This window comes from Hydra vulgaris, chromosome 05 (genome assembly GCF_038396675.1).
Source record: "Hydra vulgaris chromosome 05, alternate assembly HydraT2T_AEP".
Taxonomy (NCBI): Eukaryota; Metazoa; Cnidaria; class Hydrozoa; order Anthoathecata; family Hydridae; genus Hydra; species Hydra vulgaris.
The window spans coordinates 16,055,779-16,081,559 of NC_088924.1; the positions used below are offsets into that span (position 1 = coordinate 16,055,779).

A 25,781-nucleotide genomic window follows, 5' to 3' on the forward strand; every position below is an offset into this window, starting at 1 on the left:
TTTTGATATATGGAACACTGGTTTCGGGCTCCCATCTCTTCATCTGCTCCTCACAACAACCTGACACTGATTAAGAAATTGGATAATTTGAAAATATTTGACAAAAAAGTTGCTGAATCTGCCATAAAGCCATTGCAGGAAATTTATGGTATTTAACTGAAGACCTTGTTAATCTCTTATTTTTATAGCTATAATGTTGATAACCAAACTAAAGAAAAAATGTTGATTGTACTTGAAAAGCCAGCTAAAAAAAACAGGTGAAAAGGCTTGAAGGCTATTGAACCGAATACCAGGAAGCATAAAAAGTTGTTAGTTCTATGAAAGTTGTGAATAACATGAAAGAAATAAGCTGAAAGTTGTGAAATAAGCTGAAAGAGGCGTGAAACTTGTTTCAGATTACATAAAAATCTTGACAAAAGATGAAACTTAATTGCAATATGTTTTACAAACTGTGGAAGAATATCAACGTCGAATTCCAGATATGCGAAAGTCCACAATTGTGAAGCCATTAACGAAAACAAGTGAACAATCAACAAGTGAAAACAAGTAAACAATTTGTTTCAAAATCTGATTAAAATAAACATTAAATTTGAATAAAAAAATTAAAACTTTACATCCAAAAAAAAATTTAAATGCATTCGATTTTATTTTCCGTTGATCCTAAAATCTGATAATATCAAGTTCATTGTGCAACCCCTCGATATAAAAATATCATAATAATTGTTTGTACACTTTCCTTTTTAGTTAAAAGGAACACAATAAAAGGTTGAGAGTCCAATTTTGAACATTTTTTTTGTCACCCTAATGTACATAGATATATTAGGCATATCATAATCATAAAAATGCTAAGTCACTTTGAATGTTTTGACTTTCAATTATTGGACTACCCCACTGCCAATAATTTTCTTGAAAGTATTTCAGCATCTATTTCAGCAATTATTTGCATAAATTTGACAAAACTGTGTGCAAATGGCCCAAGAGTAAATTGGTTACTTCTTGATCTTTTTAAAAATTCTTTGTTTTTATTGCCATTCTTCATCAGCCTGATTATTTTTCATAATTATCTTTAACATATTTTTATTGGGTTTTTTATTTTATCATCATTATATTTCTGTAATTTTCTTCATTATACTTTATTACTTCATGGTTCTTCGTCACATTTGGTTATTATTGTGAGCATTATTCATCATTACGTCGTTAGCTTTGTTTATCCGCCAGCTTGGAGAGTAAATGTTAGTAACCTTAAATACATTTATAAAATTTAGGAGTTGAAGTTTGGTTAACAGTTTAAAATGAAAAGTGTTAAAAGTTTTTGTTTGTAAAACTTGAGGTCAAAGATAAAACTTAAGAATGAAGGTAAGGCATGACATTGGATAAGATTAAGAATAAAATGCACGATCTGTACTTTTTTGAGTTGAATTTAATTTTCACTTTGGTTTTTGCACTGGAATTGTATTAACAATTTTTATGGTGGTATTTTACACCATGTTTACACAAATACGGTAATTAATTAGTGGTTGAATACTTAACTCACAATCAAGAGGTTCCTGGTTAAATTATGTTATAGACACGAATATCTATAACTTAATGTAAAACTAAACCCAAGAAATTATTATCTTAGCTCACCAATATCTCTCAGTTAAGTGGTGTACATTCTATTGACCCTATTCAAGTTATATACGCGCAAACGATTGATTCAGTAGTCTAATTTTCAATAGTATTCCAGTTTCAGCACTATTTAAGTAAATCCGTTTTTAGTTTTACCAGTATTGCATTTTGACAAAATTTAAGCTATGTATTTTTATTTTTGTAACTCTGAATTTTGTTGCGCAATAAATATGTTAGAGATAAAAACAATATCTGATTACTATAGCAATTGATGAAGTCATTGGAACTTTGCATGAAAGCGTATGGTAAAAGTCACATGCTTTATGTTCGATTGTGTCTCAACATTGGAATTCTCTATGAAGATGATCGACAATTTAATGAAGCATACGACTATTTCGTGAAGTGGGATAAAGCTACATCTGAGGTTTATTTTCATTATATATATATATATATATATATATATATATATATATATATATATATATATATATATATATATATATATATATATATATATATATATACGTATACGTATATACATATACGTATACATATATACATATACGTATACATATATACATATACGTATACATATACTTATATATATACATATATATATATATATATATATATATATATATATATATATATATATATATATATATATATATATACGTATACATATATATATGTATATATGTATACATATATACATACATATATATATATATATATATATATATATATATATATATATACGTATACATATATATATGTATATATGTATACATATATACATACATATATATATATATACGTATATATATATATATATATATATATATATATATATATATATATATATATATATATAGATAGATATATATATATATATACGTATATATGTATATATATACGTATATATATATATATATATATATATATATATATATATATATATATATATATATACATATATTTATAAATATACGGGTTTTTATTTTGCTCATGGAGTTTAATATTGTAATAATAAAGGTATAATTGTTTCAATGATTATATTATTAATTTAAAAACTGGTTTATATTTTAAAATCAGGTGCTTGGTCTAAATCACCCGAAAACTATCAGAGCTAAAGAAACATTAGAGCAACCAACGTATGTTAGAATTAGAGAACAGCGAGAAAGACAAGCAGCTGGAACAGCATGAACACTAATGATTATTGCGATAACATTTAAACACGCTTCATTCTTTCGATTAATTAACAAAAATAACTAGAGAGCGTCGATTTTTTTTTTAATCAAATATCGATATGCGAATATTTATTAGAAAACAGTCTTTAAAATTATTCGTGAACAAATATTCTTTAAAAATATTTGTTTAAATTATTCGCAACGTTTGAATATATTCGTAAACCTATTATCCCCAGCAAACATTGTTTTAGTGGATTCGCAGTGGATCTATAAAGGCATTTTTAGCGGTTCGTTGGAGTTTTGCTCATCGGTTACTTAGTTGACCATTAGTGGTAGCCGCTATAAACGCAAGCCGACATTTTTCCGACATTTTAATAGTGGTTAGTTATCGACTAGCCACTTTTGGCGGATGCCACTAATGGTCCGTTAAGTAACCGATGAGCAAAATTTCAGCGTTCCGCTCAAAATGCCTCTAGGTCCGTTGAAAACCCGCTATAGCATGTTTGCTGGGTCATCTAACAAATATTATTTTAACAAATATATATTCGTCGAACAACTAAACGGGTGTAAATATGCATTCGTTCCCATTTATTTGTTAAGCGAATATTATGAGCAACCGTGGCGCAGTGATTAAATTTCTGACTCAGAACCAAGAGGTTCGCGGTTCGACACTGGCTCTAGCCCAATTAGCGACATAGGTAAGGAAAGAGACGTGAACTTAAATGCTCTCCGTGGTGCTCTGTAGGGTTGCGATTTCCCGGACTTTTTCCATTCCCGGGATAGCGGGAGTTATTTACAATGTTCCCGGAAAATCTTCATCAGAGAAAATATAAATAGCTAAATACACTTTTCTATTTTTCTATTTATTTTTTGTAACTTTTACGATTTTAAAGTGACTTCTGAGAAAAACCAGTGCATCGAGATGGCTGTCTGTCAATCTAGTTCTATAGTGGGTAAAAAAAAATCCAGTTGAACTAAACACCCTTTCAGCCTCTACACTGGAAGGACGAATAGTTAAAAGCGCATTATAAAGCATATCTAAGTTATGTGATCTTTTATTAGTAGCTTCAAACAGATTGAATTCTTGACGCATAGTTGATTTATTGCACTTGACTTTAAAAACATCTTTTTTTTTTTACAAATTTTTCTAATGTGGGAGCCATAAATTCAGATAACTGATTTATATTAATAATACTATTGTTAAGTTTTCAATCGCTATCTTCTCTTTTTCTATATTTTCAATTATGGGAAAAAGTCAACCAGCTATTTCAATCGTTAAATTTATCATAACTGCTTTAGATGGTATGCTAAATAAGTCATCATCCATATCACTTTTTAAAGATTGTGGATTATCTAAAAATCTCAGTAAACCAACAAGATCTTTTTTTCTTCTTTGACATATTCTTTCAATTAAAGCATTTTTAAGATCTTTTGCAAGGTAGCAATCTTGAACATCAAGTTCTTTAATCATAATTTTTAATGTGTCGTCAGCTGTTAATAAAGTTGCTTTCCTTCTGCAAATCATTTCAGAACCTAAGATAATAGGTTCCAGACTTTTTGCTAAATTTTCAATTACTGTAAGTTCATCATTAGACAACATTAGGTTTTCTAAGCTGAAATCCACAAGATATTTAAAAACTACTTTTTTAACTTTAATAAATCTTTGAATCATGGTCAACATTGAATTCCAACGAGTTTTTGAATCCAAAATTAGCACTTGTCCAAATTCATTTTTAGAATAACGCTTTAAAGAATCCATTTTTGAAAGAGATCTTTTAAAAGTTACAACTATTTTTCGAACTTTAACCATAACTTTATGAAGCTCAGGAACAAGATCAGGAGCTTGGTCACTAATTTCAATTTGTTAATCCTCGTCGTCGTCATCATCGAAAATATCATCTTTAATATCTTTGTCATTAGCACTTTGATTATTATTTTAAACTTTTTTTTTATAAATTACATCAATTACAGCTAAATGGATTGCATGTGCAAAACAAAGTTGATATTCAGAACGTAAAGTATTTCCTAATTTTTCCATAACAGAAGCACTATCAGTTGTTATGCAAACTACATCATTTGCAAGACTTTCATTAAACATGTTTAATTTTTTGATGAGTAATTCTAGGCAATCATTTAATTTGTGCGATCCTAACATTCGCTCTAATCCAAGATTAATAAAGCATTTATAAAAGTGAAGATTTATATTCATAAATCTCCTGCCATGTTTTGAATATTCATCCAAATCTATACTAAACTTGCATTATTTTTTCTTTTATTTCGAGTATCTTTCTTTTATTTTTTTCGATTATTTCCATATAATATTTATATAAAAGATTCATGGCATCTGTTTTCGATTTAGGTAGAGTGAAGCCTTTATCACGAAGCAACTCACGAATTTGATCCGATTCAGTTATTGCATTTATAGAAAACCTATCAATAGCAGCAAAACGAGCCAATCGTTCTCCCAATAAAACTTTTTTGTCATGGAATCGATTGTTAATTGAATACAATATTTTTTATTTGATGGTTCTTCTTCTTTATTTAAAATAATATTATGGATTTTTTCTAAATGTCTTTTCAATCCAACAGTGGAACCACCTTTGCATAGCAATATTTTTGAACAATGTTTGCATAGTGCCTCATCTGCTTTTTTAAGATCAAAATAACTCCAAACCTTTAAATTTTTAAAATTTAAGGACATTTTTTAAAAATTTCTAATGCGCTGCCATAAATTTCAATATGTAAACAATATAAATAAACAATATTTCTTATGGTCCGGAAAACAAAAAATTCTGTCTTTGGCAGAAAAGTTAAAAATATGTGTGTACGAAAATCCTTTCAGATGTCTTCAGATGGAGATGTTTTAGGAGAAATATGCATTAAAAGATAGTACAAATATTAGAAAGACGGCATATAGAAAGTAGACAGTACGGTCATTTAAAGGCTCGTCCTTAAACGACATTATTTTAAATTTATCTTTTAAATAAAAGTAAGAGATCATTAGCTCTCTTGCGCAGAGGCTTTTAAAGCATTACATGGCTTTATATTCAAAATCTCTGTGTAAGATAGCAGATGATCTACTTTTATTCGAAAAATAAAATTAGTGTAACGTCGTTTATGAACAACCCCTAAGATACAAAACTAAAAAGATTCGTTACAAAGTGTAAACAGTAAAACCGGGTCTTAAAGATTTAAGTTTTTCATTTTTTACTACAACAAACATAAATTCATTACAAATTATTTTGGGAAACATATTTCGCTGCAGAGCCAAGTGTTGCAACTCGGGTTCTCACATGACATCATGTCTAAATGTAATTCTTTTCAACACTTTCTATATTTAATAACTTTTCTGCATTTGGCTGAAGGTTTTTCTAATTGAAGTATTTTTTTTCTTTTATGTATCGATTATTTATCAAAAAAACAATGCAATCCGTTTGAGACGGTTTTACTTTACGCTGTGTCTAGCGCAATGGTACCGTTGCTTTATTTTTTTTCTTGAAGTCACGTTAGTGAAGTCCGATTGGTTGATTTTTAGGTCAAGGCAACGATTGTGATTGGCTGACTTTTAAATTTTGAGAAAAATCTGATTACTGTAGTTGTTTCAAAATCTAAAGTCAAAATCTTGTTGTAATCTTGTTTTTTTGCAAAATGGAAGTTATTAGCAAAACAAGTTTTTATTTAAGTTTTTATCACACTTTGCTGCCGTGACTTTATAAATCAATCAATTAGACTCCACTACCGTGAAAGGAAAAAAATAAAGCAACGGTAGTGTTGCGCTTTCAGCTTAACTTCTTTTTAAACTTTACCCACTTTCTGATGCATATGATGCTAAAAATATAGTCGAAAATTATAATTTTTGACAATATTTTCCACTCAGGAACACTATCTAAAGCTTGTGTACAATTAAATGTATCTGGTTGGGTACAATTAAATGTATCTGATGATTAGCGTACCAAAGGTTGTCTTTGAAAAAAATCTATAGATTACTTGATAAAACGCCTAAATTTGGAGAAAAAAATATATACATGGGCAACATGTATATATTTTTTTCAAAGACAACCTTTGGTGTGCTAATCATTTGATACATTTGATTGTACACAAGCTTTAGGTAGTGGTTAGAAGTTTTAGTGAAACTAAACAAATTATTTGGGCTTTTTACTCATTCTTTAAGGCCGCAAGTATTTTGAGGAAAATTCCTAATGAACATAACCACGAACTACACTTATCCAGAAAGTAGCAACTCGGTGGAATTCTGACCTTTGGCAGTTAAAACCTATTATTGATCTAAAAAGGTGTTTGGTTATTAAGTCAGAAAGGCCCGCTGTTGAAGAAGCTATTATCGTTAACGGTATTATTGAATATCTTGATTCAAACGATAAAATTTATTTTATCGTTTAAAAAAAAAAAAAATCAACAATCATCTTGGTGATATTGAAAATCTATGGTATTGGGAAAAAATTAGATAAAATCGGAAAACTTAGTTCTCTTACATGTGTCACATGTCACAAATATAACTCAACCTTTAATTCGCAGGATTTTAATAATGTTTTCTAGATTGTGATCATAAAATAACTGATGATTAAATGACACATTTTCTGACAAAAAAGACGTTACGGAGCAATTATCTTTGCACTTGTTAAGAAAAGATACAAAAATGTCAAAGATATCGCTTTTCAAACCGTAATTGAAACTTGCCGAGGAGATTCAAGAGAAAGTTCTCCAGGCATTGCAAACTCTACACAACAATCGGAAGATGAGAGTTCGTTCGATAAAGAAACTTAAACCAGTTCTGTAAAGAAGCTATATGGACAAAATAAAATAATAAAAACTTCAAAAATTGTCCGTTAACTGCTGCTAAGTCGAGATAGCACGATATGTTAATAAATAAATTGTACACGATAACGTTGATACCATTGAATATTGGAAGACCAACCGTACGAGATTTCTTTATCTCAGCAGACTAGCAAGTAAGATTTTGTGTATTCCTGCTTCATTAGCTACCTCCAAAAAAGTATTTTGTTGGTAATACGAAGAACTAACCTTAGCGTTGATTGTATTGAAATGATGTTTTTTATGAAAGAAAACATAAAGGAGATGGAAAATCACACCTGGCCTAGAAATGAAGGAAATAACTATAAAAATTAAAAAATATGTTCAAAAAATACACTCTCTTATAAATAATAAACTTTTATTTTCAGTATTGTTTTTAATAAAAATCTGGTCCAAATAGCATGAAAATAGATAATATTGCCATCAGGTGGTCTGTAACAAATAGATAGATCACGGTTAAAAATATAAAAATATAAAAAAATATGTACACAAAATATATTTAAAAGATTTAAATAAATATAAAATAAAAAAGTGCATCATTAAGATAAGCTAAATTTACAACATTTTACAGATTTAGTGACAAATATAATAACGAAATATCAAAAAAATTTTAACGCATTCGCAACCGTTTATTTGTTGAACAATTATCTATTTGTTCAGCGAATAAGCGGGAACGAATATATTTGTTTAACAAATATTCGTAAAATACCTCTTTCTTGAACGGTTATTTTTCGTTCAGTAATCGTTCAACGATTAAAATAAAAAACAAACGAACATTCGTTACCGTTTATCAAATATTCGTTAAAATACTCCTTTATAGAAAAACCGTCGCACTGCAATTAGGTGTGCGTATAGTGTTTTGCTAAAAAATACCGGCCTACCTTGTATGTATACATAACATAAGTCTAACTATAAAAAATACCTTATTTGTTGTTGTTTTTTGTTTTTTTTTGTATGTATTAAATTTTGAAATCACGCAGTTTTACATTCTAATATTCATACAAATTATTGTTCTTTAAGTTTGCATTGGAAGACTTGAACGTATGCAGTGCCAGCCTTTAAAATTGTACTGGAAGACCTTTAACGCATGCAATTTTGTTCATCTTATAATCTCTCAATTCAACTTTAAAGTTTTAAGAACCCTTTATACAAATATAACTTTATATTTTTTAAATAAAGTAAAGACTTATTAATCTTTAAAAAATAAAACAATATTAATGAAAAAAGAAAAAATATTTACCGTTCCAATTTTCCGAACAACTGATGGAACCTTAGGAGTTTGCAAGTTAACTTTATCGACAATGGTTCCAATTGTTGCTAGGCATAGGTAGCTTGTCTACACCAGGTCGACATCTCTTAAGCTCGTCACATGTTAAATCGTATTCGCTAAATTAAGAAAATGAAAACAGTTTTTCAAGAAACTAACAAACAAAAATTTAAAAAGTAATTGACAAGTAAAAAATTGTTGGTATTGTGGTTTATTCTCCTCCAGCTAATTGCCATACGGAGACCACCATACCATGGCACGCAGAGACGTGTTCAGCCCCTAGTAGGGGAGCGTCATTACCGCTCTACGGCCAAGAGTAAAGTGAATTTTGGAAGAACGAAGATATGTTAGAGCAAAAGATAGAAGAAATCGCGGTAGAAAGATAGCATAGAGAAAGCGGACAGGATTGCACATGATGTTAGATTGTGCAATGGCTGGAAATCATGCTGAAATTAGGTTAACCTAATGACAGCAATAGGATAAACACAGGGACTAAAAAGTTTCAGTATGTGTTTTTTTCCGTTTTTGCTATAATTGTTGCTATAAAACATAAAACAAAATAAATTGTTGGTATTGTGGTTTATTCTCCTCCGGCTAATTGCCATACAGAGACCACCATACCAAGGCACGCAAAGACATGTTCAGCCCCCCAAGAAGGAGCGTCATAACCGCTTTACGGCCGAGAGTAAAGTGAATTTTTGGAAGAACGAAGTTATCATACAGTAAAAGATAGAAGTAGTCGTGTTAGAAAGAAAGCATAGAGAAAGCGGACAGGATTGCACATGATGTTAGGTAGTGCAATATGCGGAAAACATGCTGAAATTAGGTTAACCTAATGACAGCAATTTGTTACGTAAAAATTAATTTTAATTAATACGTAACTGATTTAGATTGTGTGTTAATATTTGTCAGCTCGGAGAGTAAAGTTGGTTAATTGAAATATTATTGTAACATTAAGTGGAAGTTTGAATTTGATGTGAGGGTTAAAATAAAAAGTCTTAAAAGTTTTTATTTGTAAAACTTGAGATCAAAAATGAAACTTGAAGTATAAAGATAAAATTTAAAATTGGAAACTCAACTGACTTCCGAATGCAATAATCAAGACTTAAGATATACTCTGTACTTAATGAGTTAAATGTATTTTTTACTTTTTTTTTGCACTGGGATTGTTTTTATTAATTTTAAAGTGAAATTTGTGATTGGAATTCATGTTTACTTACTCTTACATTGATAAAAGCTGTCCGCACATCAGTAAGTTTAAGTATAAATATACTCAGGAACCCTGACAAAAATAGACGAAAATAGACGAATAACTATAGCTTAAATTAAAACTCAACTCAAGAAATTAACACCTGATCTCACCTATAAACAATGTACATTTTATTGACCCTGTTTGCGCAAGCTTTTTTTTCGGTTGATATATTTTTGATATTATTATAGTTTCAGCATCATTTAAATAGATCCAGTTTTTGTTTTTCTGGCATTACATTTTGATAAATTTAACTTATGTTTTTATTTGTGTAACTCCTTATTTTGTTACGCATTAAATATGTTAGAGGTATAAGCAATATCTGATTACTATAGCAATTGATGAAGTCTTTGGAACTTTGCATGAAAGCGTATGGTGAAAGTCACATGCTTTATGTTCGATTGTCTCAACATTGGAAATCTCTAAGAAGATGGTCAACAATTCAATAAAGCATACGACTATTTTGTAAAGTTGGATAAAACTAAATCTGAGATATATTTTCATTATACACTGGAGAAAATAGCCTCACCTTGTAGTAATCCAATATTTTTTAAACCTGTTAGTAAATTTCTACGGTAAATACTTTGTATCCACACATATAAATTTACGTTAAAAATAACAACTTTTTAGATTATAATATAGCATAATTGAATTGTGGTACATTTGATAAAAATATAAAATGTATAACACTTGACATTTGTGGTAACAAACAAATTAGCCTCAATAGTAATTATTATTATTAATATTATTATTATTATTGTTTTGACATTTAGCCTCAATAGTAACTATTATTTTTTTTTTTTTAACAAACAAATTAGCCTCAATAGCAATTATTATTATTATTATTTTTTTTTTGTTATTCACCTCCTCAAGGCCAAGAAGGCCACTACAGATGAGGAGGCTACTTAATAGTGGTTATAACCCTCTCTCAATTCTATAACTCCGAAACACGAACCTTGATGAACAAGGCCGCTGCGCGGAGAAACAAATTGAGCGCGGTACTATCAGGGACGTGGTGGGGATTGAACTCGGATCCTCTCGCCTATGAAGCGAGCGCTTTACCACTACACCACTACCGTAAATAAAAACTTTTCAGTTTACATGTATATTTTGATATGGTGAATTACATTTGTAACTTATTTTTTTTTATTGTATATTGTATAAATGGTGAACTCTTAAATTGGCGCAAAGCATTTTTAAGTAATAGAACTCAAAGAGTTGTTTTGGGCGATAACGTTTCAGATTGGAAATTGGTTTTAAGTGGCGTTTCTAAAGGTTCGGTACTTGGTCCGCTATTGTTTATTATATACATCAATGATTTGATTGTAAATTTACAAAATCAATGTAAACTTTATGCTGACGATACAAAAATAATTTCAATATTGCAAGGTAAGTCTGAGCAGAGTAATTTACAAGGTGATTTAGATAAATTGTTGGACTGGTCAAGCAAATGGTTAATCAAGCTTAATGTAGATAAACATATCAATATTGCAGTTGGTAAAGCAAACAAGAAGTTAGGATTGATAAAGAGGTGTTTCAGTTATTTGGATAAAGAAAGCACAAAACTATTATTTACATCGTTAGTTCGTCCTCATTTAGAATATGGTGCTTCAAAAAATGGAATCCTTATCTTAAAAAAGACATTGAGAAAATAGAAAAAATACAACAAAGAGCAACAAGAATTCATCAATTAAAATGTTTAAGTTATCATGAAACATTAGATAAATTAAAAATGACAACGTTAAGTGAAAGAAGAAAAAGAGGTGACATGATTCAAATGTTTACAATTATTAATGGTTATGACAATGTAGTTTGGCATCATCCACCAGAATTTCTAACAAACTCAATCACTCGTGGTCACAACTTGTGTATTAGAAGACAAATAGTCAAACGATCAACAGCAAGGTATGAACTTTTTACAAGTAGGATTTCAGAAAAATGGAATAAATTAAATCAAGAAACTATAGATGCAAAATCTATTAACATTTTAAAAACCTCTTATGACAGATTAAAAACAAATTAACTATATTTTAACCTTAAGTAAAAGCTGTTATAGTCTAACAACTACTGTTGTTAAACTCCATACTCAACTCGCTGCGTTGAGTATTACAGCAAACCTTTATTATCATTATTATTATTATTATTTGTAAGCTAAACAAAGAATGTAAAATCAATGCTCGTAAAGTTTCTTACAATTGGTTTTTGATACCTGAATGCTAAATGGGACGTGACAAGCGTTTAACAAATGAAGAAACAGCTGTAATAAAAGCATAAAAAGATACAGGCTTTTCTAATCGGAAAATCGCAAAGAAAATTAAAAGATTTCCGAAAACAGTTAATAGTTACTTCAAAATAGGCGTTGTTTATGGAGTTTAAAATGGAAGTGATGGCAAACGTAAAATTTATAATTACTAAACGAGCTATTGTATGTCATGCTGCGCAGCACATGACAGCATCTCAAATTCGCGCTGATTTACAATTACCTGTAACTGTTCAACGTGTGCGACAAATCTTACATGAAGATACAAACATAGTTTGGAAAAAACGTAAACCAAAACCAAAGCATACTGTTTGTCATAGAAGAAAAATACAATTTGCAAAAGAACACATCTTGGCAGGTAGAGTGGCATCAATTTCCCTTTAGTGATGAAAAAAGTTCAATCTTGATGGCCTTGATGGTTATCAATATTACTGGCACGATCTTCAAAAATAGTTCTTCCTCTTTTTGAAGATCGTGCCAGTAATATTGATAACCTCGGTTAAATCGTAACTTTGGTGGTGGAACTGTTATGGTTTGGGGGGCTTTTTTCTTTGCTGGAAAACTTCCACTGGCATGAATTAAAAAAAAAAAATTTATGGGACTACATTGACTTACTAGAAATTAGTTTGATTGAACATGGTGAAGAATTGATGGGTGAAAATTTCGCTTTTCAACAAGACAACGCTGCTATACATAATTCAAAGTTTACAAAAGTTTGGTTTAGAGAAAAAAAAGTATTCACGTAATTGTGTGGTCGCATGTAGTCCAGATCTAAACCCAATTGAAAATCTATGAGGAATACTTTCTAGAAAGGTTTATGAAAATAGTAAGCAATTTGAATCCACGTTGGAGCTGAAAACTTGTATCAGAGAAGCTTGGAATGAATATCTTCAGAAACCATTCAAAATCTTGTGACTAGTAAGTCAAGTAGCATATTTGAACTTATTAAAAATTTAGGAAACTTATCGTAAAAACAAAATATTTTCAGTATTTTTTTGGATAACATACATCAGACTAGTTCTGTTTTATCCACAAATTTAATACTTTTAATTTTTTTTCCACTCGCAATTTATTAAACCATTTTATAAATTTTGTTATTGTAATAAAAGATAATAAAAAATAAAGTAGATTTATGAATTGTTTTATTATCCTTTTTGTTAAATTAGAACGAAAAATAATGGTAATTCTATTTTTTTCACTGTATATATGTTTATCTGAGATATATATTTAATAAATTTTTATTTTGCTCATGGAATTTAATATGCAAATAATCAAGATATAATTGTTTTGATGATAATAATAATAATAATATAAAAACTTTTAAATAAATAAAAAAATCAGGTGCTCGGTCCAAGTCACCCGAAAACTATTAGAGCTGAAGAAACATTAGAGGTACCAACTGAAGACCACGAGGAAAAAGGGCACATGTCATATTTCCAAATATTTGAGTTATGTCCCCTACTATATAAAAATAAGCCTGAAGGTTAGCAAAATAGTAAAATCCAACCCAAAAACGGCTAATGCAATGCTACACTTAGTGTCCCAAGAAATACCGTAAGAACAAACATTGAGATTTTCAAAGAAGAGACAAAGTTCCATTTATCTCAAAAGTGGAAATGTGTGACATGTGCCTTTTTTCCCCTGTAGTCTTCAACTATGTTAGAATTAGAGAAAAACGGAGAAGATTAGAAAAGCATGAACGCTCAACGTTTGCAATAACATTTAAACGCGTACATTTCAATTCTAGACTGCTGGCTACAGTTATATTATTTCAGTTTCATGACTGCTAGTAACAGAAATAATCCTTTTATATTTATAATCAATTAAGTTTCAAACTTGCACATAACATTACGTATTAATTATAATTTTATTCAAAATATCTCGTTAAAAGTTTTAATTATATTAAGTGAAACTTTTAACAAGATATTGTGAAACTTTTAACATATTTTGAGTAAAGTTTTATATATTTGTAGCTTAATAAATATAAAATATATTTGCATATTTCTTTAGAATTAGAATTTATAAGATCCTTTACATAAAGTTTTGGTATCTAGTCTAGATTTTTTGTGTCAGAAATTTTTTCTTAGAGTTGTATTATACCTAAATTGTATAACACATACAAAGTAATCAATAGCTTAATTAACCAATTTTTGTCTGGCAACGAAGTTATCATCTTTTTTTAGTAAGCAACTTGTTGAACTGATGCTCGTAAATTTTAACCCTCCTTCCGTATTTAATACCAGCTCTTAGAAAAATGTTTGGTGAAGTATGAAATTTCAACTCCCAGGTTTTTATTACTCTCTCTTAAATATTAAATTTTTACTGTTTTAATAAAATTCTTACTCGCCATTCAAATTTATAAAATGTAGTAGGTGTGCCTTTAACTTTCTTAAGGAGCAACTTTTTAATGAAGTCAAAGAAAAAAAATCTAGTTATTATTATTTTTTTTTTTGCCGCTTTTTTTGAATTTATTGAATTTTGAAATCTCGCAGTTTTACATTTTTGAATTAATACACATTATTGTTCATCCAATTTGAACTGGAAAGCTTGAACGTATTCAGTGTTCGTCTTTAAAATTGCACAGGAAGACCTTTAACTTGAACGCATGCAATCTTGTTCTTCTTATGATCGCTCAATTCAACTTTGAAGTTATAAGAACCCTTAATACAAACATAACTTTATATCTTTTAGATGAAATAAAGACTCATTTTAAAAAAATTAAATAATATAAATAATGAAATAAAAAAATATGTATATATTTTACCGTTCCAATTTTCTGAACAATAGATGGAACCTCAGGAATAATTACATTTACGTCATTAGAAATGGTTCCGATTGGTGCTGGGCATGGATAAGGTAGCTTGTCTACACCAGCTAATCTCTTAAGCTCGTCGCATGTTAAAACGTATTCGCTAATTTAGGAAATTGTAAATAACTATATTAGTAACTAACAAATAAAAATTTGTTGTTTAAAAGCATAAAGCACAAATTATGTAAGCTAGTTCATAAAACAATGACAATATTTATTAAAATCAAATACGCTCGTAGTTTAATAAAAGTGCTGCTTTTTTAATGTAATCCAACATCAAAAACACGCTTTCATTGAGCAAAAATTGTTTAAAAATATGAGTATCTTGTGTTTATACAAAAAGAAAAAAATTTTTTTTTACCAAGATCCGAGTTTATTAATGCAAGGAATCGGTACCCATAAAAATGCAACTTTCTTTTCTAATGTAATTTTAGCGTGTAATGGCTGGGCGAGTTCTTTGCTAAAAGTCACACCAAATTTTGCTTTAAAATTGTGACCTTTTTTGATGTGAAGAACGTCAGGAAAATGATCAACTTTTAAATGAACATGAGGGTTATCTGGAATATTAAAATTTTAACTACTTTATGGTTACATTCTTAAGTAAAAAAAAATCAATTTTTTTTATAATATTAAAATTTTTAAAGCTAAATCCTAAATGGACCAACTTACTATGGCAGTTTTCAAACTTGACTGCACCTTCAACAACCACAAAAAGAACAACCAAGCAAAATAACTTCATCTTTACACCTTAAAAGGAAACTTGTTTTAATGGTAGTTTTAAATATCTTTTTATAATATATTTTGCCAATTGTTTTTTGTGACAACACCAGCTGTGTTGCCTTTTATTGTATTTTTGCTTGATGTTTCAAAATGATTTGCAGCACCAGCTGTGCTATCTTCTGCTAAAAAACTATTTTAAAAAACGTAAATAATAAATACATACATCATCTGTAATAACACAAGTTTAATAAAAGTTTAAAATCGGCGCCTTTTACTTTTGCAGAATAAATTTTTCTTTTTTTCTTTGTTGTTGTTTTTATAAAATTGTTTGTTGCGCTACAAGTCAGTCACACACTAACACAATGTGTTTAACACATTTTAAATTTAAGAAACTGTTTTTAATTTTTTTTTCACTAGTCAGTTACATATTAACACATTGTGTTAGTATGTGACTGATTAGTGACGCAGCAAACAATATGCATAAACTTTGGGCAATACAATAAATATGGTTATTTTTTCAATTAAAATATGAAATCTTTAATAAAATATACAAAGACATCATAAAGCAGCCTTAGATTATTATTTATTAGTGGTAGAGTAAATTATCTTGAGTGAGAGACTAAAAAATTAATTTATTTCAAAAAAACATTAAACTTCGTGTTTTTATTGAGTCATACGTATATATTTTATATAAGCCCAGGGCCATGGAGAAGATAAAAATGTGCTGGGGCAAAATTATTTTGGGCCCCCTCTTTACGACGATTAATTTATTAAGACATTCAGAACGTAAAAATATTTATAATAATAACCACTGGCTTATAAAAAGCTAGTGCTTCCCAACTTTAAGAAGCCAGTGCTCCCCAACCAGAGAGATTTTATTATTTAAAATATTATTATTTCTTAGTAAACAATATATTTCAGTTTTGTATTTATAAAAAATATATAGTGAAATACATTTGGAGTTTAGTTTCAAATACAGTAAAATGGGTTAATCTAAAAAGTTTCTAATTTTCCAATAAAAAAGATTTTTTAGAAAATTTTTTTATATATAATTCAAATAAATTTATTATAATTAAATATAACATTACATTGTAAAGCTAAAATTAAAATCTTCGATTTTTAATTTTGCCTTAATGGCTACGTTCTTTTAACAATAAAATACAAATCGTATTTGTTTACCATAACCATAAATCCTCTTTAGCATGGCAATAATGTTCAGAAAATAAATTGGTGCGACGCTGCAATTTAGAATTACTATATTTTTAAAACCTTGCATATGGATTTATCTTTTTAAGCGAAACAAATAAATTGATGGAAGGAATGCATGATCAAAGATACGGAAATTTACATGCAACATTATTAAAAATTTCCTGTACTCTTTAACAAAAAACATGTGGTTAAGGCTTTAACTTATTTTTGCTAAATTTTTTCACTACCATAAGGGCCCCATCTATGTTACTTCCCCGCCCCCTTCCCGCCCCCTTTACCTCCAGCCACTCGGTGCTTACCGACCCTGCTGGCTTACAACACTTTTTTCAAAACTTTCTTTGATGCTTATAATGTTAGTTTTCCAAAAATTAAAATAATTTGTAAATTAAAAAATATGTCCAAAAACTTTAGGAAAACCCTTTAAAGTTAAACAAAATTTGTACATTAAGTTACTAAAATTAAAAACAGATAAAACTAAAGCTATTTATTAAAGTTACGCTAAACTATTCAAACTTCATAGGAAATATCTTAAAAAAAAATATTACAATGATTTAATTTGAAAAATATAAATTAGATTCTAAGCGCACTGTATAAAACCATTAAAATAAATAATAAGTTCATGCATGATCAAGAAGACTTACCGAATAAGCTGAACAAATATTTTATTTCTGTTGGACATACTTTTAAAGAATTATTTTATTAGGCAAGAAATTTTTCCTAACCAACTATAAATAGCAATGGTGAATCCTAGATAATCCAAGATAACTAATGTTAGCATTTATCGTCCTATATTTATTTCCATATTTTCAAAAGTCTTGGAATTTTATATCAATATTTATTAAATTATTATCTTCTCATAATTTAATAAATAACAATCAATTCCTCAGTTTACGAGAGGTATAACTAACTCATTTTAAGCTAAAGCTTTCGATAAAATAGACCTCAAAATTCTTTTAAATAAACTTAAAATTGTTCAAAAAGTTATTTAAATAATTAAAAACAATTTTAATATGTTAATATAGTTAATTGGTGATCTCTAAGGAACTCCACAGATTATACCACAGATTACATATAATCTGTGGTATAATCTGTGGAGTTTCTTAGAGATCAGTATTAGATTCACATTTCTTTCTTATTTACATCAACAACCTCCATGAAGGATAAAAAAATGACGATAATGTTTGCAAATGACACAAACTTATTTTTATCTCCCAATGGTATCACATTACTATTTCAGATTATGAATAATGAACCAGAAAGAGTTTCTGATTTGTTGGTAAGACAAATTAACTGTCTTACAATATTGATGAATTAAAATGTCTTTTTTCCATCCAAATCACAAAATACATCTTATACCATATGACATGCCATCTTTTTTTATTGATAAACTTATTTTAAAGAAAGTGTCAGCTACTGACTTGGTTCTTGGTAGATACTGATGAAAATTTGAACTGGAAATATCACATTAAAAATTTGAGGTGTAGAATATCAAACAGCATTTTAAATTAATTTTAAATAAAGCAAGTAGAATTTTCTAAATAAACGCACTTTATTTAAACTTTATTGCTTACTAATTCGTTGTCATATCAACTATGCAACTATTGCGTTGGTTAGTACTAATAAAAACTTATGGTCAACAGAAACATACTCACTTTCTTATTCGATCGATTTACTTTTGCTAAGTTTCTAATAAATTAAATAAAAGTATATATGTATGTAACTTACTTTGCCTTAATTAATTAATTAATTATATATATATATATATATATATATATATATATATATATATATATATATATATATATATATATATATATATATATATATATAGTATATATATATATATATATATATAGAGAGAGAGAGAGAGAGAGAGAGAGAGAGAGAGAGAAAGAGAGAGAGAGAGAAAGAGAGAGAGATATTTAAGGTCTAATTTTGACATGGTAATTATTGTTTTTTTTTTAAAAAAAAAGAGATTTGCTATGCTCTTTTTTAGAGAACTTTTAAATTTATTTTTACTAGAGGTTTTTTTAAGCCACTCCCCAGCCGGCATTTTTACGTTCAAAAGACGTTCAAAAGACGCCCGATCGGAACGTTCAGACTTGGTTCTTTTTAGGTACCCAGATGAAATTACTGAAAACGTGCCGTAAAGACGTTCAAAGGACGTCCTTAACAGACGTTTAAAAGACGTCCCAATTGGAGGTTGAAAAGACGTCTCAATTGGACGCTAAAAGACGTCCTAAAGGGACGCTAAAAAAACGTCCTAAAGGGACGTCCGAAAATGATTCAGATTTGGTACCCAGATGAAAGTACCGAAGACGTTTTTTAAGGACGTCTTAAAAAAGGCCCGCAAGGACGTTAAAAAGACGTACAAACAGGACGTTCAAAATTTCTCCAGATTTATATACTTTAGTAACGCTATAATACAATATAACTAACAAAAATCTACAGTTGTAAAATTGATAATATTTATTTTAAAAAATTAAAAAATACAAATGAAGCAAATAGCAAAATATTTCAGCGCCCTCCACCATCTTTGCGGTCGGGTGCACGTTTTAGAGTATTTCCAATGCACTCATGGATTTCTTTTTTTGGGCATTTAGGTATAGATTCTAAAGGAAATATCAATAATTAGATAAATGTTTTGAAAAGAAACATAAGATATTATATTGGAAGTAAACCTCTAAAAAAAAACCAAAAATTATAAGAAGAAAATATATAATAAATTATGAAATGATTTAATTTATCTGTACATGATCACCTTCAATTACAGCAATTATTCTTGTGTTTCTAATGCTGTATTTATCGTTTTTTCCATTTTAAATTAAAACCCGACATCAACTTGTAAGTCATAACTGAAAAAAAATAAAAAATTTTAGTCATATGCACAGTTACATATGCCCAAAACAATATTTTTGATGTTTATGCATATCAAAAACAAAATTAAATGAATGCTATATATATTTATACATTTGGGGGGGAATGAGAAGTTCGTGAAAACCCGAACGTGCTGTATCGATCAACCAACACCTGTAGGTTAGAGCGAGCGAGCTTTACTGCGTAAGCGAGTTTAAACAGATAGTGATTTTGGTTGAACAATTTTTTTTTTTTTTTTAATATTCTTAAAATAATAAAAAAAAAATATACTAAACCAAAATTGTTTACTGCGTAAACAATTTTGCGTAAAATTGTTTACGCAGTAAACAATTTTACGCAACACCTGTAGGTTAGAGCGAGCGAGCTTTACTGCGTAAAGCGAGTTTAAACAGATAGTGATTTTGGTTGAACAATTTTTTTTTTTTTTTTAATATTCTTAAAATAATTAAAAAAAATATACTAAACCAAAATTGTTTACTGCGTAAACAATTTTGCGTAAAATTGTTTACGCAGTAAACAATTTTACGCAAAATTTTTACACAATGTAATTTTCAAGTCAAACTCTTGAAAATCTTCAATGGTGTTCTTTTTCAACAATACAATGAAATCGTCTTCTTCTCCTTGTTGTTTGAATCTTTTATTTCGACTAGTAGATGTAGCACTTTGTATTGAAACTCTGAATATAATGATAATAATAAATATAATAAAAAATAATTGTAATAATAATAAGTAAAATACTTTTGTAATTTTTAAATAATGACAACATGCATTATGATAAACCAAAATATATTTTAACAAATAGGGAATCTATGATTAAATAATTGCAATACAAGATATAAAAAAGCGTTACTTGAATCAGGTAAAGGAAATATGTCATCAATATTTTTAGTTTTTTCTTTACTCTCACACTTTTTCTTACCCCCATCTGCATAATAACAAAATTTCCATTGAGAAGAAAAGTAAATACAATTTCTATATTTATTTTTAAATTATTCATACCATTAATAATTTAACAAAGATTCCATTAAATAAAAAATAAATTTATAATAAATTTATAAACGTTTTTTTGTAAGTCGTAAAAAGAAAAATGTGAAAAACGTATATAAAGTAACCAGCGATTAGTATTTTTGATTTTCCTGGAGAAAGTGGCTTCAGAGTTTCTATCGGAAATGGTGATATTGGAATTGAAAGTAGTTTTGGATATTCTGAAAAAAATATATGCGAAATTAAAAATTGCCAATTTTGGCTTAGATTTTATAAAAACAATTTTATTTTCAAAACTTTAAAAAAGTCACCATCACTAGGAAGACTACCATCCAAGGTTAATGAGCTCCTCCTACCCTCACCACTTCAAAGTGGGTTTTATTTCAGAGTTTTCCATCTTCTATGTGAGTTGCCTTCACCATGGCTAGAGAGTCTCACCTGCCTAGATCAGTTTAACGTCATGACCAGGACAATATACATATATATATATATATATATATATATATATATATATATATATATATATATATATATATATATATATATATATATATATATATATATATATATATATATATTTATATATATATATTAGGGTGTCCCATGTTTATCACTGATAAACTTTTTGTGGATAATTTTGATCCTGTCCCTCTTAAAAGTTTCTTAATGGTCCCACAACAACAAAATTTTTTTATGACAATTGAAAAATATTTAGGGCTCCCCCAAGGTTCTAGAATTTTTGTGTAAATGGGGAAAAAATTGACCAAAGTAACTTTTTTTCTAAAATCCATCCCCGCCTTTTATTCAATTAAAAATAATTATATATTTACTTTTTACAAGTTTTTTACTTTTATTGTAGAATAAAGACTGTGGAGCAATGGCAAAGTGTAAACCTAACACAACTCGAAGTACCGACATGATCTGGTTGATTGGCCATCCACGTGACATAATAACTGGAGCTCGCCTTCCTTTAGGTCGTGATGTTATGCAGAATTTTGTTTACTTCCAGAGGAAGCAGAAACTGACAGTTGCTCAGAGTGCACAGCAAGTACACGACCAACTACTGCCCTTCTGGATAAAATCGATTTATGTTACTAAAATATACACTCAAAAAAAAACATTGTTATATACCATCAGAAAATTTAATTTTGATTAGTGGAAAAGACAGCCAATCATCCTTCGGAACAATTTGTGCCTTCTACATTTTAATAAAATTTAACGATTTCAATGGCCATCTAACAAATTTTTCTCCAATCCATTGGGTTGGAATGGTTCCTTCCTCTTCTTTTTTTTTTCCATCATAGTTTTATTAAGAGTATTTAAGGAATTACTATGTTTCCATGATAAAGTTAAAAATATATATAAAATACAATAACACTATAATAATACTAATAAAATTAAGATTAGAATCAGAAATAAAACCATTTATATATTCTTCGAATATTTTTTTAAATAAAAACGTTTATATATATATATATATATATATATATATATATATATATATATATATATATATATATATATATATATATATATATATATATATATATATATATATATATATATATATATATTAATATATATATGAATATATATATATATCTTATATATGAATACGGTAATGAATAGTGCGCATAGTTACGCCTAATGTTAGTGTTGTTAATGACGGTTCTGTATTCTGTAAAATACACCATTTCTTAGTTTTTAAGTAGTTTCTAGACTTTTTTATGCGCGGTTACATTTGCCATGCGGTCTTTCGAAAGCAAGCAAGCAAATTAGAGCTGATATATTATTATTTTTCTTTGTTTAAAATAGAAAATTCAAATAATCGTTTGTTTATTGTTGGTTGTTTTTATTTTTCTAATTTTTATAGCTTGTTTTCATTTTTTAGAAGAAGTTTATAACTAAAATTTCTGTTTAAGTAAACTGTTTCAGTTTTGTCGTTAGTCTTTTTAGAACATTTTGAGCAAGTATTGTTTTATTTTCTGGAGCAATTAAGAGGAGCTGATGGCTTTTTTAGTAAGTTCAATTCATTTTCTTATTTATAGATTAAGATTATTTTTTGTAGAAAGAATAATGAGTATAAAATTTTATTTATGTGTTTAATATGAAAGTTAAATAGAATAAGATTGTTGTTTGTGTTCATGTAAGTTTATATACATAAGTTTGCGTTTATTTCAATCTAATTTATATTGCTCTATATCTATATTATATATTTTATATTCTTAGGAAAAATAATAAGGAATAAAAAAATATAAAAAATTTTTCATTACAATGTTGTAAATTGTAGTCTGCATTCTTTGTTACATTAAAAATAATTTATGCTAATAAATGTCGTTTTATAGCTGTTAAAGGTTTGCTTACATGTTTATCTTATGCTCAAAGTTAAAAAGTTTTTGATAAATATGTGTATGAGATGATATATGTAGTTTGATAAATACAAGTATGTAGTGATATATATAGTTGTTTTATAAATGTGTTTATATAAATGTGTTTTTATAATAGTATGAAATGTATTTTGTCCAGGGATGCGAAGTCCCAAAAAGACTCCAGCTTTTTGTATCTACTTTTTCCAAGTCTGTAGTGTCCAGAAGCTCTAAACATATTTATTGACTTATTATCTGCTATAATAATTTCATGAGATTTGATGACTTGAAACTTATTGTTTATAAGCCAGGAGTCCTTGCCGCCATAATACCTAAGAATTCTGGGCTAATAAAATGATTGTTCCTCTAACCTAATAGTCTTAATTTTTTTACCTATTAGTAGTCCATAAACTTATTTATATTTTTAGTGCTCCTGTATACCAAAAACTAGGATAAAGTAATCTTTTTGTGACTTTCAAATCCGGAGTCCTTTTTGGTACTCTGCAACCCTGATTTTATCTAATGTGTACATGATTGTTAAATGAGGTGTTTTTATATGTTATATAACATTTAAAAAAATTGTGTTTTATAGTTAGTATAACTATAACACACAATATATTTGAGATATAGATCTAGAGCAAGATTCATCAACCTTACCAGTCAAGTGGTCTTTAATTATTTTTTGTGTAATGTTGTTACCTTTGACTTATCTTTATGTTAGTGTCTGTTGTTAAAAATGATTAATAGGTAGTTTCATTACTAGAACTCGCTGCTTTTGTTTCTTAATATAAATACACTAATATAATTTCTTCAAGCAGAAGCATAAATTAGTGACTTTTATCTGAAATAGCACAGTGAATATTATTATTATTAGTGCGCATAGTTATACCTATTGTTCGATATTAGTTACAATTCTGTATTCTGTAAAATACACTATTTCTTAGTTTTTAAGTAGTTTCCAGACTTTTCTTAACGAATTGTTTTCTTAATGAAGTCATGACCTTTAAGAAAACACTTGGTTATGAAAATGTTTAAGTTGACATTAGGTAGATAATGTTTAGTAGCTTAAATTGATAGGTAATAGAAAATCTTTTTAAAATTTTATTAAGTAATTAGTTTATTGTAATCTTTTTTGAAATTGTACTTTTAAATGTGTTATAGATGTTAATATTGAAAATATAAGTTACTATAACTCTTATAGTTATTATATGTTTGTTTTTCTATATTTAATATACCATTAATCATTTTCATACATTTTTTATTTAAGTTTAATTGTTTATAATTTATTAAGATTTAGATTATTAGAAAATTCATGTTTACAGAGTTGTTATTAATCATGATCGAGTTGTTGTACCAAGGAAATTGTAGAGGTTTATTTATAAAATGTACTATATATGTTATAAAACTGCTTTTATTTATTTACTAAAAGCCAAGACAACATTTTGCTAAAAATGCAATTTATATCTTAATTTGATTTTTATTTTTTTTTAGTATTGTTAATCCTTTTGTACTTGGAAACAGATTTTATAGTTACATTTTCGATAAATGTTTATATTAACTGCCATGTCAACATAGGTTAATATAAATAGGTAAATCGATTTTGAGTTTTTTTGTGTTTTTTTTTATTTTTATTTATTTTTTTGTAATTACGGTATCATAATTCCATTTTTTTTTTCTTTAAGATTTACGATTGACGCATTTATACGATTTTTAAAAAAATACCCTGATTTCCTTTTATTGTAAATTTTTTGTCAGTTAAAATGATATAAATATATGCAATTAGTTCAATTTTTTTTTAAATTTCTCTTTTTTGTGCCTAATAATTTGTTGTACGTAACTTAAGAGATGTTTTTAAAGAGGGGTCGCAACTAAAAACAAACTCAAAACCTTTAAATACATGGAGAATATTGTAGTTTTGCGCATTTGTCAAATACGAAGTTACTTAAATTTTATAACGGGTTTAACTAATTAATTAGCTTAGTTTGCATTTGCAACACTTTTGAGGAAAGAAAAAATTCTTATATATTTTAAATTCTTATATATATTAAAAAAAAAAAATTCTTAAAAATGTAAATCATTGTTTTACATTTTATTATTTTGGTAAAAAGTCTTTATCAAAAACTTGATTACTCTTTAAAAAAATAACTTTATTCTCCTGGCTACCATTAAAAATAACTTTATTCTCCTGGCCACCATTAAGGCAAAACGAGGAAGGGAGGTCCTTTATTAGTGTCAAAATATATGAGAAAATATACTTCAAATATATTGTCAATATACTGTCTTTTATTAGTGTCAAAGTATACTTCATATTAATCTTATTAATTAAAGTTCATGATATAAAAGAATTTAGCTTTACTTTTTCGTCAATTTAAAGCATGATGAAGTGTTATTATTTTGTGTCAGTAACTAAAA

General features: G+C 27.9%; 2 protein-coding genes and 3 long non-coding RNA genes across 9 annotated transcripts in view; 2 read left to right on the forward strand and 3 right to left on the reverse strand.

Moving 5' to 3' along the window:
• The window catches only part of LOC136080623 (TPR repeat-containing protein DDB_G0287407-like), a 98,370-nt gene extending 95,486 nt beyond the window's left edge, over positions 1-2,884 (forward strand). For all 4 annotated transcript variants that reach the window (XM_065797512.1, XM_065797511.1, XM_065797510.1 and 1 more), the window contains 2 exons: positions 1,874-2,032; positions 2,704-2,884. In XM_065797512.1, coding sequence (XP_065653584.1) covers positions 1,874-2,032; positions 2,704-2,814 — 270 coding nt within the window. In that variant the 3' untranslated portion in view covers positions 2,815-2,884. The remainder of the gene's footprint in view (positions 1-1,873; positions 2,033-2,703) is intronic.
• Positions 2,885-14,836: 11,952 nt separating this feature from the next.
• Positions 14,837-16,043, reverse strand: LOC136071890 (ganglioside GM2 activator-like). Its single transcript, XM_065797515.1, has 4 exons — positions 15,883-16,043; positions 15,575-15,770; positions 15,169-15,316; positions 14,837-15,064 (listed from the first exon to the last, which is right to left on the reverse strand). The coding sequence occupies exons 1-4, from the start codon at positions 15,950-15,952 to the stop codon at positions 14,975-14,977; spliced, it is 504 nt and encodes a 167-aa protein (XP_065653587.1). The 5' UTR covers positions 15,953-16,043; the 3' UTR covers positions 14,837-14,974.
• Positions 16,044-19,593: 3,550 nt separating this feature from the next.
• On the reverse strand, positions 19,594-20,344 carry LOC136079979 (uncharacterized). The gene is made up of 2 exons (XR_010638352.1): positions 19,904-20,344; positions 19,594-19,754 (listed from the first exon to the last, which is right to left on the reverse strand). It is a non-coding gene; the product is annotated as an uncharacterized LOC136079979 (long non-coding RNA).
• A 217-nt stretch (positions 20,345-20,561) lies between these two features.
• LOC136079980 (uncharacterized) lies at positions 20,562-21,632 on the reverse strand. Its single transcript, XR_010638353.1, has 4 exons — positions 21,315-21,632; positions 21,132-21,224; positions 20,870-20,944; positions 20,562-20,695 (listed from the first exon to the last, which is right to left on the reverse strand). It is a non-coding gene; the product is annotated as an uncharacterized LOC136079980 (long non-coding RNA).
• A 1,641-nt stretch (positions 21,633-23,273) lies between these two features.
• On the forward strand, positions 23,274-25,157 carry LOC136079981 (uncharacterized). 2 transcript variants are annotated; one of them, XR_010638355.1, is made up of 4 exons: positions 23,274-24,446; positions 24,661-24,739; positions 24,861-24,958; positions 25,052-25,157. It is a non-coding gene; the product is annotated as an uncharacterized LOC136079981 (long non-coding RNA). The 2 variants fall into 2 exon arrangements; XR_010638354.1 differs by lacking the exon at positions 23,274-24,446 and having other exon boundaries at positions 24,632-24,739.
• The last annotated feature ends 624 nt before the right edge of the window (positions 25,158-25,781 follow it).